The sequence below is a fragment of the Caloenas nicobarica genome, chromosome 14, assembly GCF_036013445.1.
Source record: "Caloenas nicobarica isolate bCalNic1 chromosome 14, bCalNic1.hap1, whole genome shotgun sequence".
NCBI classification, from domain to species: domain Eukaryota; kingdom Metazoa; phylum Chordata; class Aves; order Columbiformes; family Columbidae; genus Caloenas; species Caloenas nicobarica.
Genome location: NC_088258.1, coordinates 3,265,543 through 3,281,607, shown reverse-complemented (window position 1 = coordinate 3,281,607; position 16,065 = coordinate 3,265,543). Strand labels below are relative to the sequence as shown.

Genomic DNA, 16,065 nt, shown 5'->3' with positions numbered 1-16,065 from the left:
GTCTGTGTGTTGTGGATTGTTGGAATAGTTCTGTGCCAATTCATCAACAATCATTTGTGCACATTAATATATTTGGATGCATTGAATTTCACTGGCGGTTAGCCTGCTCCTTAAGCTATTAATTCGTGAAATCTGTTTTGAGGAAGGGTAGAAACTTGTAGGCAGCATATGGTGTGATATTGGGGGGAAAGGATGGCTGCGGGTGTGAATTTTATTTTGTCAGTGTAGTGGGAGTACCTCTTGTTCTTTAGAGCTGCCATCTGCACAGGAATCGCGTGTAAGGCTGCACAGATAAGGCAAGAGCTCACTGAGCTTTAAGTTTGGCTGCTTTGGGGGAGGGCAAAGAGAATATGTTGTTCTGCGCCACCTTTTGAAGTAGTACATTTTATATAAAGGGTGGGGTTTTTTTCCTTTGCCATCAAGTTGCCATACAAAAATACCTTGACATGTCTACAGCTTAACTAGTTTTTTCAAGGCCGGTTTTCACGATGCTCCGTATCGATCATTCAGTCGTTTTGACAAACACAGTTCCTGTTCTTTGCCTACTGCTGTTCTTTTCTGATGTTGGATGTTTTCTATTCACTTCTCCCCGACCTTCCTGCAGTTATCGGATTAATCATTATTTTCATGCTCTGGTTCATAGGACTTTAATGTCTTGAATTTGCTTTATATGGTGTGCAAGACAGAGCAGCTCCTATCTTGGTTATGTGGTTACTTCAGGAGCTTCTCCCAGCTTTATTCAGCTTCTTTAAATTCATTAACACAGTTGTAAGGGGTCTGGCTTCATCATTAAACTAAGGCATTTTGTGCAATTCATATACATACCTGCAGCATTTCATGTCATGTTTTCTGCTGTGCAGAAATAGGTGACGGTTTGTTTCTTTAGTTCTTGATGTGCCGTGTGCTTGAAGTGCGTCGTGTTTTCATCTTTCTCCTCCAGCCAATCGACTTTCAAGTGTTACAGGGATCGGAGAATCAAATCTGTTACTATCAAAGCATTATATGATTATTTCCAGTGCTGTTTATGAAAGATGTCTTTATTTCTAGGGCGTGTTCTGCAAATCGGAGATCCAGATTGTCTGTGTGCGTTCCCCAATGTGTTCACCTGCTGCTAAGAGATCCTGACAGAGATTGGATCAGATTGAAGCACAACAGACAAAATTTGTTCAGTGGGTCTTGATGTGCCAAGATGGGAATTCAGAAGTTTGGTACAAGTTCTGCTGCAGAACTTAATGTCTTTTTCAGTCTTACTTATTTCAGCTGAGAGAATCAAATTGAGGCGATTGCCATGGATGATTACATGCTGTGTAGCTTTCCGGGTTTGAGAACATGATGTCTTGGTTTCTTCTTGAGACACCTGAGAGAGAAAAACAATTTTGCAATGCAGGTGGTCAGTAAAAATGCTGAAGGTAAGAAATTACAGATATTAGACCTGACATTTTCCATAGTCTTGAAGGAGAGAAAAAAAAGGCCTTTATTTGCCCAGAGTGCTCACAAGTCCTCCTGCTGGGTGACTTACCAGAAGGTTCAAACCCAATCTTGCATATTGCAGAGATCTTGGCTTTAGCTCCCCTTTCCCCATGTTTATTTTAAACTTAACCTTGGCTATGGGAGACAGTAAATTCATATCGGTGCCCATTATATTTATAAATTTTAAAACAGTCTTTAGGCGTGGATTTAACTATGTCAACTTAGTTTAGGAAAAGTCTTTTCCCTGGCTTGCCTTCTTTTAAAATTCAGGCTATTCTTGACACTTAAAATACAGGGCAGCCATTGCTTTAACAGGAAAAGCAATTCAACTTCACATCCTGGCCAGGAGAAATTGCTCCTGGAGTATTTTTTTTTATCCTACCTAGATGAAAACCCAACCTTTGTGGACCTGTCACGTGAAACTTTGTGCTGTTGTCTCAGGATTGTTGTCCTGCTTTGCAGCTACAAGCCAGCCAAATATTTACTCTAAAGGAAAGTATTTTTACTTGTATTCTGATCTGTTCCTTTTCACTGTTATTGTGATCAGTTTGGAGACACGTTGGCTGGATTTGGCCGCGGAAGGTTTCTGTCGAGGTGTTTCTTTTCCTCCTCGTGGGGAAATAAAATGGCTCATGTCATAGCTGCTCGGGTGCACAGAACTTTCTAGTGGAGAAGACAAGTGATGCCGCAGTATCTTGGACAACTTGTCCTCCCTCATTTTAGGAGCTTTTGTAAAGCTGTTGCCATTTGAAGTATTAAAAAAATTAGTCTAATTCTGAAGGTGTACTGCTGTTAGTACAGGAGCTTATCTGCAGATTTCATAGTGTATGTTGTATCTACCGTACTAATGTTGTTCCAGTTCTTAAACTCTGCATTAATTTTTTAATGAGATGACACTGGAATACAAGTATATTTTGGATATTGCAGGATCTCATCACTGGAGAGGTTGAAGAACAATGCAGGGAAATATTTGTCAGGAATAATATGAGTAGCATTAATTCTGCTTTGAGTTAGAGGGCCAGATGAGGTTACTTATAAAGATCTTCTACAGCTTTGTTTCCTGTGGTTTTACTGGAAGATTCAATGCACTTTTCAGTGGTTGGGTCAAAAACACTCACTTCGTTTTGTTTTGGAACCTTGTTTCTTAATTTAAATTCACAGGGGAAAAAGTACTTGCAGTCCCTTGTTGCTTGAAACAGCTTTTCTGTTTACACAAGCTATATGCAAAATTAACAGTAAGAGGTTTATTTGTTTGTATTGCCGGATATTTTAGGAATGCTGACTCATTTTACCAGGCCGAGGGTGTGCACACATGCGCAAATTACCATCAAATCAAGGATGAGAAAGGACATCAAGTGCTCCTACCTCGGCTGTGTGCGTGGTTTTAACCTAAGGGTACAGTTACGGCAAAGTAAATGACGGGATGTAACCTCACGGCCTGGCTTACCGTGCCCACACCCTTAAAAGAGATCGCTTGCCTCGTTTGAGGTGCTTTAAATCTGGAGAAACAGAAATAAAAATAAAGGTAGTTGGTCGGTGCTGTTCTGGACAATCAGGGCACAGGGTGCTTGCTGAACTCACAAGGCGATTACAGGTACATGAAATCGCAGGGAGCATTCCCTAAGGCAAGGAGTGGAAACTCATCTGGGCTGTGGAATGCTTCATGTTTTGGCATCCTTATCTTGTGACTTGATTCAGAGATGTACATATTGTCAGTATAGTATAGAGAGCACTTTGTGTCTGGCACACTGTGTACGCTGGGGAATCGTCGTGTGGCTTGGGGGTTTTGTTTCATCTGTGCAATAATAATATAAGATGCTATACTTCTTGTGTTTGATCATATTCTCAGTAACTTTTTGATCCATTTGCTCCAAGGATGTGACTTTTCCTTACGCTCTTCCAATGATACAAGTTTGAGCAGTGTGTGTGAAAAGGCTGATCTGTTGCTCTGCAGAAGGATCTACAGTAAAGCCTTCTTTGGTAGTCATTGCTTAAAGATGTGCATTTTTCTCCTAAATCTGGCAAAGTTAAGCATAACCTTTCTTCAATCTCATCTCCATTTGTTGCTGATTATTTCTGTATCATTACTAGAAATTCTTTATTTAAATAAGCTACAAACATGTATGTCCTATGCTGAGCCTTTAGTCCAGTGTTGTTCAAATGTTACGCAATTCCTTTTAAGTGAAGGTACAGCATGATACAGGGACACTGCAGAGCTCTTCCAGAATTGATTTAGAGCTGCAAACTTAAATTTTCCTCAACCCACACTAGCAGGTATGACACAAGGAAATAAACCAAAATACCAGATCCAGGTGATCTCTTTGCGTGATCCTGTGACTTTTTTTGCATTACTAAAGTGAACAAATGATGCATTGAACCACAAATGCAAAAGCTCATACACAGAACACCTGTGTAGTCTAAAAAAGAGGCTGAAGAGTCAGCAGCTCTCACCTGTTCTCCATCCCTGCCTGGGTGGCAGCGGGGCAGTTAAATTTGGTTTCCAGAGCCCTGTGGTGGGAACAGGGATACAGGCATTGGGGCTGTGGCTATTTTGCTCCCCGGTCTGTGTTTTTTTAGGCAACTGCCTGTGCTGGAAGTTTGTTCCAGCGGAGGGGATGCGAGGGCTGGATGTCTGAGACCGACAGTTCCTGCATCCCTCCCTTGTTCTGGTGCTGCCCTTCTGTCCTGAGCTGGGTGAACCTGCTCAAAGGGCTTAAAGGCTCATCACTTTTTGTCAGCCACGAGTTTCACCCTCTCGAGGTGAGACTTTTCTTCTGCCGGCCAGGCAGGGTGAACTGATTCACCACGGAGTCGAGCGGGTACCAGCTGGGCAGAAGGGGGAACATCCCTTTGGGCATCAGCGAGCTGCTAGATGGGCTTTGCTGTCGTGTGGAAATGCACCTGCCTTCCCTCCCTGACAAATCCTGTCCCCGCGTTCTGCATTGTGCTCTAATATTAATTGGGATGTGTGATGGGAAGACAAAGTGGCGGGTGCGTTCCGCACATCTTGTGAGTCGGGGTCGATGTTTCAGGCCAGTCCTGACGCTGATGGAGCCGTGTTTGGAACTGCTCCAACAGCGGGGACTCCCAAACTCCCTTGCCACCGTGTTTTCTAACTGTGAGACAATTATTTTTAATACCTAATTAAATCTCACTTCTTGGAAGCTCAGTCTTTTTTTTTTTTTATTATTATTAGCTTTGGTAGGCCACAAGAGTTAATTACAGATCTCTTTGCAGTAGCCTGTGACATACTTGAAAATTGTCAGCCTGGCTGTTCCTCCATCAGCACTATCTTTTTTTAATTAATTAACTCATCCAGTGGGTTCTTCAGTTGTTTCTCCAGTTTCAAATATTAATTTCATGCAAATTTTCACTCATGTTCTTGACTTCCCCCCAGTTTGCATAGATCTCTTTTAAAACGGGTGCTCAGTTCCAGGCATCATCCGGCTGTTTCTTGGTTGCCAGGGCAGAATAATGACCTCCCAGAACTTCTCATATTCCTGTTAAGTTTCAAAATGCCATTTGTCTCAGAACTACAGAACACCAAGTCATTTCAGTTGAGTTGCTATAGCCATTGCTCCTTATTTTGTGTTCGTCCACTTAATTTTTCTTGTTCCCTACTTCACGGTTGTTTTTATTGACTTGAATTGATTTCAGATAGTTTCTCCCATTTAACAAGTTGCTCTTGAATTATTGTTCTGCCTTCCAATTACGTTTGCACTATCCTGATGTAGTTTGCCCCTTCTGTAAGTATATATTATGTGATGTCGCTGAAGCTATTAAATAAAAATAGTGAATGCCATCAACTCCCCATGAACTAGGAAGGGTGGGGACAAACTAAACGCTGGAAAAACATAACTGGTGTCTCGATCGCCACTAATTCCATGAAAATTCAGCTCAGAGCAGCGTGGATGTGCTGTAAACAGTACGAACAGGTGAAGAGCCTTCCAAGCAGTACTGGGGAATGCAGCACGGAGGCACGGAATCTGGTTGCGTAAAGAACGTAACCACATTTGTTTGGTCTGGACTACTTAATTTTGCCTGTACGGAGCTGGTGCTCTTGTTTTTACCTTGTGCTGGGAGTGAATTAAATGATCCTCAGAGACACGTTGGAAAATAAGTTCATCTCTGCTGCTGAACACACGCTACAAACATTGCTGTGCATGTATCATGACAGTTTAATGTTTGGAGGTTGTTACCTGTTGGGAACTATTTATGGGGTTTTTTGATATTTTAAGGGAGGAGTAAAAACTGTGACTTTTGAATGGCAGTCCTGACACAATATAAAAAAGGAGAAATCTGGAGTGTCCTGTGAATGTCGAGGTCTCTCCAGAACTGCCTGGCTGCACACAAATATACCAGAAATGACCAAAGCAATACCTTGAGTTGTCATGTGAACCTGAATGAAGTACTTAAGCATAAACTGAAGTGTTGTGTTTAAGTCATAACACTTAACGTGAGATTTTTTTTCTTACAGGCAGCAAAACTGGGAAATATGAACTGAAATGTTGTTTTGGGTTTTTTGAACCACTTGGTAATCTGAAAGGTGCTGAAGTGAGACTCTTTTCTAAAAGCAAAGCCACCCTTGGCCAGTAATGAATATCTTAAATAAGTAAATGATGGAGCCTCTAGTTAAGGTCACAACCTGCATCCAGTGCATGGGATATAATTCCTGTTGGTGTGGGGTTTTCTTTTTTAGTTGTCAGTTACTCAGCTATAGAACAAATCACGTTTGGTTAATTTCTTTTAATTGACTGACCAACCCATGTTTGCCTCTGCGTGAAGTTGTGTTAATAAGTGAACAGATCAGTAACGAGGATTAATTCCACTTACTGTGTGCAGCGGTGACATAGTGAAACTGAGAACTTTCTGGGTTTGGGTGATTCATCCATCTAAATAGTCTTTGTCTTCTGGTGCTGGTGATACATGCAGGGAGGAATCCGTACTCTATTCTGATTCTTTAAACAGTTAATGATTTGGCTGTTACTTATGTCATTCATGGCATAAACTTCTTTCCTCCGGTGTGCCACCTTTTGTAGCTGGACTTCAGGATTTTCAACTGGAAACAAACTCAAGGACACTTTCCTTTTGTACACATAAGCAAATTTTTTTCTATTGAGCAATCTGTTATTTCAATAGCAATGGAAGAAATGCAGTGATCCAGAATCCTTTTGCCAGAAATCAAAAGGTTAAAGATGGGGTTTTCGTTTAGAATGCAAATATTTCTTTTTCCTAAAATACATTTTTCTTTCCAGAAAGCCTTTTCTGATGTAATCACGTTCCTGTCTGGATAGGGTTGGGTAATCTTGTAGTTTATGGCGCGATGCATAATGCAGTGTATCTAAAACAGTTCTATAATTTCTTTTCTCTCCGCTAATAGTAGTTATTCTCCGTAGTCTTATACAGACTGGTTCTGTTTTCAGTGCCTTCTGCATTTTAAATCAGTGTTCCTATGCACGTTAGTTCTTATATTGGGGTTTCCCAGAAGGCGCGGTGGGAACGTGTCCTCCAGCCACTGCAGAGCGCACGTGTGTGTCTGTTCGGGCCTCTGGATGGAACGGGCTGGCTTTTTACTGGAGTCCTGTCTAAGAGGCTCCCCACGACGCTGAAAGTTCTCTTGACTGCCTGGCCACAGAGCTGGGGTCACCGGGGGCCACCTTCATTCCCCTTGAACAGCAAATTGTGCGCGAGTAGATAGTTTGCTGCAAAATCACTGCTCTGCAGGTATAGCCTTTAACTTGCTTCTAGGCAGAGTGTGTTCGTTTCAGGGTTATTTTTAGTAGTTTTTGACCATGCTGTGAAATTTTGTAGATGTTTCGAAGTTTGTACTTGCAGAACTTTTTTGCTTAAATTGTTCTCTCAAACTCACTACATCTTCCTGAAGCGTTACTGCTGATGTGGCCTAAAAAGCCAACAGAATATTGGGTGGGCGTTTTTATTAACTCTTGAAATATATGTGAAAGGGAGTGGGGAAATCCCTAAACGTTTCATACGCTTTTATTCCGCATATGCTCCTCTAACAGCCACTGAAACCGGAGCCCGTAGCAAAGCCCCCTGGTTGCTTCAGGCTCCCTCCCAGCAGCGCTTTGCAGTCCTGTTGCTGACAGGTATTTCAGTTGAGTCGTGTACCGGGTCACATAAACGTTTTCCATCCTTCTGTGTTCTTTATCAAAGCTGTTTGGGGTCTGTGTTACTTTTGAATATTCTTTTTGCAGTGTTTGAAAACCAGACAAACCCCCCAGTTTCTGTCTTGATACCTTTCTGCAATATAAAGAAGGTGTAATACCTAAGTACAGTGGCTTGTAACTGGAGGAGTGAATTTGTGCTTTTGCCTTTATCGTAGAAGTGGTGGAAAAATTTGGCAGAACTCTGGTGAATTTCAAGATAACTTTCAAGATTTTTACATCAAAATTTTCCTATTAAGATATGAACTTAATGTGGTCAAACTGTTTGCTTGTACCCTTTAGAAACAAAGGAAAAGAAATTCATTCTTTACAAATTCTACAGCAAAACTATAAAACTGTTTGAATTTAAGGAATGTGACTTATACCTTTTTGGAAACTCAGCTTGTGCTCAAACACCTTTTCTTCTTCCTCCCCCTGCCCTCCAATTATTTTTTTCTTTTATGGTAGATCGCATGCTGTGTATTTGCTGGAGGTAGAGATGTTGAATTGTTAAGTTAGTTTTTAAGATCATGTGGTTGAATTTTTTTTCACTTAACTTGGCTGCGGCAAAAGTTTATGCAGCTTTTTCTTAAACTGTTGCCAAAATAATTTAATACCTGAGTGTGTAATCGGTAAGTTTGTGTGTAAAAACACGTTCTGTAAAAACCTCTGAAAAAACCTTTTCTAATACATTTGACTCTGTATTCCTGCTTCTGCAGTTACATGTGGGTTTCATGCAGCCACTGAGAAAAGATTCTTCAACTCAAGCGGCTTGGAATAAATTCACCAGTGCTACACGTTTGGTTTTTCTGATAACTCACACGATCAGCAGTGTCACAGAATGTCACGATTTTTCCTGGGTAGGCTCATAATTTCACGTATCTGCGTTCTGCTGCTTCCTGAAACATTACCAACCCCATGTTTGCTGATAACCCCGTTAGCAAAACGCTGCTGGGTTTGGAAACGAAACAGGAGCTCTGGGGCCAGAGTTTGTACTACATACAGGCTGGTGATGTACAATGGTCTGCACCTGAAACCTGAGAGCCAGCAGAAAATGTGGGTTTAGTTTGAGGTGCCAAGAATTAGAGCAGTTCTCCCTTGAAATACATTTCCAGAAAGATGCTCTGGACTGATGTTGCGGTTCCTGCTGTGTGAACATAGGATGAAACCCCAGAATTGTTCTAGAAATCTTCATTGCTGTGCTATGCTGTTTGTTTCCAAGGGTTATGCTGAACTCGCTAAATATTTCAGTGAGCGCTTCCTCGGCTTGCACTGACTCCTGGTAGTGAATGATGGAGCTTTGAGGAAACATCAACACCAGATGGGGAACTGGGAGGGCTGGGGGCAGGGGACAAAAAATTGCTCTAAGGTGTTGCCAACCTGTATTTAATGTAAAAAAGATCTCAAGCTGGTTGTGCTTCACTGCGTCTGAATGATTTCCTGATTGTCGTACAGAGTTGCATTATATATTGACCTGTGTTCTTGCTTCCGGAACCTTCGTTCAAATAAATCAGAGTTTCTGTGTGATATTTGTTCAGACTGGTTTGCCTGCTGTCTTTCGTATCCCAGCAGGAAGCCCAGGTTGAGAGGCAAACAGAACCTTTTCCAGGAGAACAAGACAGGCACCCAATTGATTTTTCTGTATTTTGTATTCACGTGTGGTCCCCTCATTTCCCCCCTTCCCCACCTTTAATAGCTGTACGGTTGCATTTCACAGAGAAGTGGAATTCCCTTATCTTGTTTTGGTTTTTCATCTTGCCTGCGTGGGTGGACTTGCAGAACCAGTGTTCTAGATCTCCCAGCATCGCAACAAGCCTCGTTCCCCATTATTGCAGATCTATTACTTTGAGCGTTGGAAAAAACATAAGACTGGTACTGGAAGAAGACTGAAGAACTGAAGCTGACAAAGGTAAGCCAATTGCTTAGAACCTCATTTTGATACCAGATGTAAAAAGAATTTCCCAGATGGGTTCATCTGTGCTCAGGGCATTGCAGAAGTGGATTTCTTGCTGCTTTGCTTACACCATGCACGATGATTAAAGGCTATTTCCTTTTGTATGATTATACCATACATGACAATCATTTATTCCATTATTTACCTTTACATCAGCAAAGTTCAGCAGTAAAACAGTGCTTTTCTGCTAACTTACCACAAGAGCACGCATCTGTGTATAGAATCTATTAAGTATCTCACTGGTTGCCCTTGCATATTTCAGAAACAGTTCCTAAGAAGCAGAAATCAAGGTAACACTATGAAGCACAGCTGAAGTTTGCAAAGTACCACGGCTTTATTACTAGAGGTTGGATCCTGTTGGAAATCCTTGGACAGTTAATTCACTTCTGTACAAATACAGTCCGCTGATAAGATGTTAGTAGAGGCAACTGTTGATTCTTCTAAAAGTGGACTGCTGCATTTGAGATTTTGGCATATTATTTTTGTGTTAATTTATGACCCACGTGTTGTAATGCTTGACTATGCCAGTAAACATTGCCAGACTTTATTAATGGGGAGGGAATAGGTGTGGCAGACACAAGTCTTGTTACATTCGTATTTTATTGACCAGAATGCTGTATAGGCTTTCATTTTTAGCTGTGTTTCTTTTCAACAAAACTAATTTTTTCCCCATAAAAGTTAAGCACAAGAGGATGTGTTGTTCCGAGTTCTGTCAGCTCTTTAGTTTACGTACATCAAATGTTGATGTTTTCCAATATGCAGCAGTTAGTTACGCAGTATCGTAGCTGCGTTTTGGCGCATCACACTCATTTCATTTCAAACATCAGTTTGAGACACAGTATAGCAGCTGCAGTCATTGCTCCCGCAAGGATAAGACTGATGTATATTCCTTTACATTTTTCCCTTTTCAGCCAAGTAAGTTCTCATGTTTTGCTCCATTCCCTCTTTTCTTGTTTTTATTAGGGTTTGGAGTATTCACATTTCAGCCTTGTCTGTTTTGCAGGTTATTTGTCTCGGTTCGGTCAAGTGAAGTCGATGCCTGTGAAGCGCTGCCTTAGACCCATGAAAAACTGACGCCAAAAGACCAAGCAAGGAGAGTAAACTGAGAGAGCCGTCTGTGTTTGACGCCTGTTATAGTCTTCTGGTGGCAACTGTTAAGAAGATTTGATGCTTGTGGTCACAGGGAAGGAAGGTCCAGCCACAGGCATGTAATAAATGACGCTTAATAAATTATTCCAAAAAGCTGCCTTTATGTGTTTGCTTTTACTTTTGATTGCTCAATTAAATACTGAGAAGCACTAGAGTGAGTCTCTAGATGTACCTCCTGGTTTTTCCACTGGTCTTCTGTGTTGTGCAGGCTGACTTGGAATTCTGGCGCAAGCCGGAGCGACCAAGTTTTCAAGGGAGAAATAGGGAGAGACTCTTCTGCTTCTCAAAATACCCTGGTGCATCACAAGCGTTTCCAGGGAGCCTTGCAGGCTTTGTTTGCACAGTCTGATTTAAACAAAACCAGTAAGTTTTAAATGAAAAATACAGGTGACAGGTAGGCAAGAGGTACTCACCAAACATTTCTCTACTTGCGCAGCAGGAACATGTTTCTGTTGTGACTTTGTTTGCAGAGACTGGGGATTTAAATAGGATTGTGGACAAAGTTGAAGCATCACACCGTATTTCAAGCTGTTACAACAAATTAACTATTTAACACTTTGCTAATGTTGTGCATACACTCATTGCCTCCCAGCATGAAAATAAAGCAAATAATCGCAATAAGCTTTCTGCCCAGGAGAAGTTACTGTAGTATAACGAGAAACTTTGTCCTGCACTTTGAATAAACAGAAGCAAGAGGAAGCTGTTGGAAGGAGGACGGTGTTCCATTAAATACAGGAAAAAACCATTAAGAGGGCTGTGTGTCCATTGCCTGCAGCTCAGTGATGCAGTTCAAGCTGATGTGGTGCCGTTTCTCTCTGGTAACGTAGCAACTGGACCACACCTCCTCCTGCTGAAAGATGCTAAAGAGCCCTTTGAGCACTATCTGCTGTACTGCAAGGGAACTGCACCATTTTTAATTACCACAGCATTGCCAGCTGATACTTTTTTTTTCTTTCCTGTGGAATGGCAAGGAAATTCTTCATTCTCTCTGAAGTAATCCTGTTTTTGCATTTGTGTCTGTGTAATAATCCCATTTATATTGCAGAAGAGGACTATGTTAATTTTAAGTTAATACCGGATTGTATCTATCAGTGCATTTTATTTTGTTTCAAAGTAAGTTTTTGATTAAAAATAAGCATTCTTGTCCACCTGATGCTCTTCTTGTTTAGCACTCCTGTATGGTGGTATTATGTTAACATTTTGGAAGAATACTCGAGGATTTGAGCATGTTTTTTCTTCTCGCTTAGACTTTGCAAATGACTGAAAAGCTTTCCCCACTCCTAACCTCTCTTCTGTTGTGCAACAAAAGAGCTTTCCTTTAAACATCTTGGTTTCCAAGCACAAGAAATCGTCTCTGGGCATTACTGAACGTTTGACTTAAGGTGTGATGAATCCTCTTATGCCAAGTTGAATTTTTTGATGTATGCTGTAGATTAATGTTTAACTTAGCTAAAACAAGTGTGGAACTAGTATTGTTCAGAGTTTCTCTTTAAGGTTGTTTTGTTTGGATCTTGGGTTTCGTACAAAAAAAAAAAATACATGTGCTAAGTCTGCACTGGGTGTCGCAGCTTGACTTTGTGTTGTCGAGGCTGTTTCCTTTGCTGCCCATCTTAAAACAGATTATTATTGCATTATGACAGTAGAAAAACCTTATTCTGGCTTCGTGAGCCTTTTAAACTACCTGAAAACGTACTGATTGATTGATTGATTGATTTGAATGTATTGGTTTCTTACTGTAGCAACTTACCAGTTGTCATTGGGCTTTGGTATCAGGCTGGGGAGGGGGCAAAAATAATGCTGTTGGTGTTGCTGTACTTTGAGGTTTCCTTTTTTCTGAGAATTTAAAAAACAAATCCTAGTGTAGTTCGGAAGCTTGCGGCAGCTTGTGACTTGAGTACATCAAAACCAATAGCCTACCTAACCCAATATAAAACTGTGTACTTGGAGCCACGCATATACAGTAAATCCGTGGCAATATTGTGAAAACTATATCAAAATGCAAATATACCGTTTTGTTAACTTGATAATGCTTATGCATCCCCTCCCCCTTCTGTCTTTATAGGTCTACGAGGGCTAATCAATCTTGGGAACACATGTTTTATGAACTGTATTGTCCAGGCACTTACCCACACTCCACTGCTGCGAGATTTCTTCCTCTCCGACAGGCACAAATGTGAAATGCAAAGCCCCAGCTCATGTCTGGTCTGTGAAATGTCTACGCTTTTTCAGGAGGTGAGTGCTGGCTGCCGCAGTAGCATTGGCTTTCCGCAGATGCTGGCGGTTTCTTACCCTGAAAGGGATTGTGTTCTATGTGCAAATATAACGGCAATGCAAATTATGTTTCCCATCAAGGTGTAGAAAATAGAGCAGCAAAGGTTGAGTGAGACCCTACTGTCAAAAATACCCAACTGCTGAAAAGGGAACGATTAGTCTTCTAGGGCCTGTTTTTAAGTCACCCTTGTTTAGGCGAAGCTGATGTTGGAAATAACTGCAGTGGTGCCTGCTCTTCTGAGACTGCTCTGAAGGTCTTTAGTCTTCAAGCTGAATGTCTGTTTTAATTAAAGGTGCAAGTTGTATGGAAAATGTATCACGGGCTCTTTGGGTGATAATGGGAGTAAGAATAAAGCAATAATATATAGCTTTGTGATTTATAGCACTGGGTTATGTAGGTCTGTATAAATATTTTAAAGATCTCGGTTCAGTGCTTTCTAACAGGGAGAAACATCTTTGCTGTTGTCTCTTACGTGGAAACCCACTAATGGCCGGGAGGATGTAGAAAAGCGAATGTGTTGGTGCAGTTTGTACCTTGCACATAAGAGTTGCTGCTCTTTCCCTTTCTGGCCCAGCTGACGGGCTTCGCAAGGTGCCTTTTGCTGTAGGTTGAGTCTGGGCTGGATGTGACAGGCACAGTCTTTTCCTTAACAAAGAGCTGAAGAGCTTTGTTAACTACCTTAGATCCACACCAGTAACCTAAGGACTGTGGCTGGACGTGGGTTTCTAGTTTTAAGATGAGTCTCTAAAAACAAGCAAACAAATCCCATCCTGTGCCTTTCCCTCAGTGATGGATCTGCTTTCTCGGTAAGTTGGAAAAACAAAAACGCAACCCCAAAACCAAACTCTTGTCTGTGCTGTCACAGAACATTTAAGATAGCTGGAGATGTCTGTACGCAGAGCGTGTCTTTTGTGGATGAGCTGTCATGGAAGTTTGTTCAAACAGAGGCCAACCTAAAATAGCTTTACCTTTATCTTGCGATTTTCAATTTGATTTTACTTCTGTGCCTCTTTCACCAGAGATGATTCTCTTTGGTCATTGCAGATGATTTAAAAATATGTGGAAGGTAAAATCCCCTGTAGCCATTCCAGTACAAAGTTGTTTTCAGCTCATACTCAGCATTCATGTGAATTTGCAACATTTTTCATGTGGCTTATCAGTCATTTTTTGTATGTTACACTTTGAACTTTTTGTTGTGTTTTTCAGTTATTCCTGAGTCTGTCAGGAGAGGAGGTAAAAACAAAAGGCAGGCAATGCCAATAGGTAGCAGCTGCAGGATTATTGTAACCAGATGTGCAGTTAAATGGAGAAATATCGCTTTGCCTAAATAAAAAAAATCAGCTATATTATAAAAATACCAGTTTCTGTACACAGTTAATATAGAAATTGATTTGCTTACTTTAAAAAAAAAAAGGTACTATTATAATCTTGATATCCTTTCATCAAACTGTGGTATAAAATCTCATTCTGATGAATATCACCACGTTTGGTTTACACACATGCGTTATTTTTTTAAAAATCCCTTGGGAAAGGGGAAATGAGTGTTACATGTCAGATCGAGGGGCTGGAGGAAAGATCGAGCCTGTCTAGGTAATTATTTTTATTTCCATTTTTGCATGCAGAGCCCTGTTGATGGCCTCGTACATGGTCTGGCAAAAGGAAAACAAGCGTGTAACGAAGAACAGGCGGTTACCCAAAATGGGGCTTAAATGCAGCATTCGCATTAGTTTCAATTGTAATCAAGTTTAATTTCACGCACAACTTGGGGAGTCTCGGCTTTCGTTTTCCCCGATCTAAATTCCTGCCTGTGCTTGCATTAGTTCTAATAATTAGCGTTCTGCAGTATGAGGGTAAATGAATGAGAGAAGAGCCATATCTGATAGCAGACTGAAGGCAGCAGCGCACCGATCTGTCCTTATTTCACATTGAAATACTGCAGCTCTGGGCTGTGGGAGGACAACAAAAAATGACTCGACCACTTTCAAGTAAAACTAGCGCTCAGTCCTCCCCAAGCAAAACTGTGGTGTTTGTAACCAACTCGGTAGATTTTTCACTTGCAAGCAGTAAATACCATGTTACATTTATGGCTCTGTCAGCGCTCGTTGTAAAATTCTGTTTCCCAGTGAGTTTTAATTTCTCCGCATTCAGAATTAAAACCAAAATATTGCCTCTTTGGAGCAGACTGGGTATCTGTCATGTCCCAACTGTACACGGTGGTTATGATGAAGATTCCTACTCCGTCTTTGCAGATAAGAGATCCGAATGAAGGAAAGCTGACCAGCGGAGATTTCAGTGCGATGGTTAAGAATTCCTTTCTAATTGAATTACCGGGAAAACTTTGGTTCCGGTTCTGTCTTGTTTTTACGTAGCTTTCCCACCGGGATTAACCGATGTAGTTATCCCAAGGCATCTCACCCGGTGACGAACGATCAGGGCAAGGGTTAAAACTTCATCTACCCTCCACCCTTCTCTTCTGGAGGTGTGATCTTAGGCAAATGGAATGCCAGGGGATCTGGCGAATGCACTAAGAAGCTCCAGGAGAAGAAGAGATTGTTTTGAACATTAAATGAAACTCACTGTACATAAATAAGCAAGTTTTGCTTCTTAAACAGAAAACACTTGTCCCTTTTCAAAGATCATTTAGTTATATAGGCCGTGTGATTTGCCTGTGATAAATAGGAAGCTACAAAGTTCTACCTCAAAGTAGGTTGATGGTGAGTAATGAGTGTCAGATGGTTCTCGGAAGGTTTTTTTTTTTTTCCTGGTAGCTTTTCTTGTGAATATGCCAAGCATTGAATCTCTGTTTGTTTCAAAAATATCTGGCTGCATCAATTAACATTCTCATTTATGCTACTTGAAACCTATTTCTCAATAGAGTCATGACATGAATTACACTGCATAAGAATGGAAAGGATTTGGGAATAACAGATAGTGGTGAAACTGGATGGAGGGAAGAAAAAACAGAATCCGTTCCTTGAGCCTTTTGGCTGAAAGGGTTTGTGCGCTACTTTTTACCTACTGGTATTTGTGTGTTAGTTTTGCTTCGCCAAAGAAAA

The 16,065-nt window shown here is 41.1% G+C and overlaps 1 protein-coding gene across 2 annotated transcripts in view; it reads left to right on the top strand.

Annotated features, from left to right (window-relative positions):
• USP22 (ubiquitin specific peptidase 22) overlaps positions 1-16,065 on the top strand; it is a 91,095-nt gene that overhangs the window by 54,023 nt on the left and 21,007 nt on the right. For both annotated transcript variants that reach the window (XM_065644739.1, XM_065644738.1), the window contains exon 6: positions 12,800-12,969. In XM_065644739.1, coding sequence (XP_065500811.1) covers positions 12,800-12,969 — 170 coding nt within the window. The remainder of the gene's footprint in view (positions 1-12,799; positions 12,970-16,065) is intronic.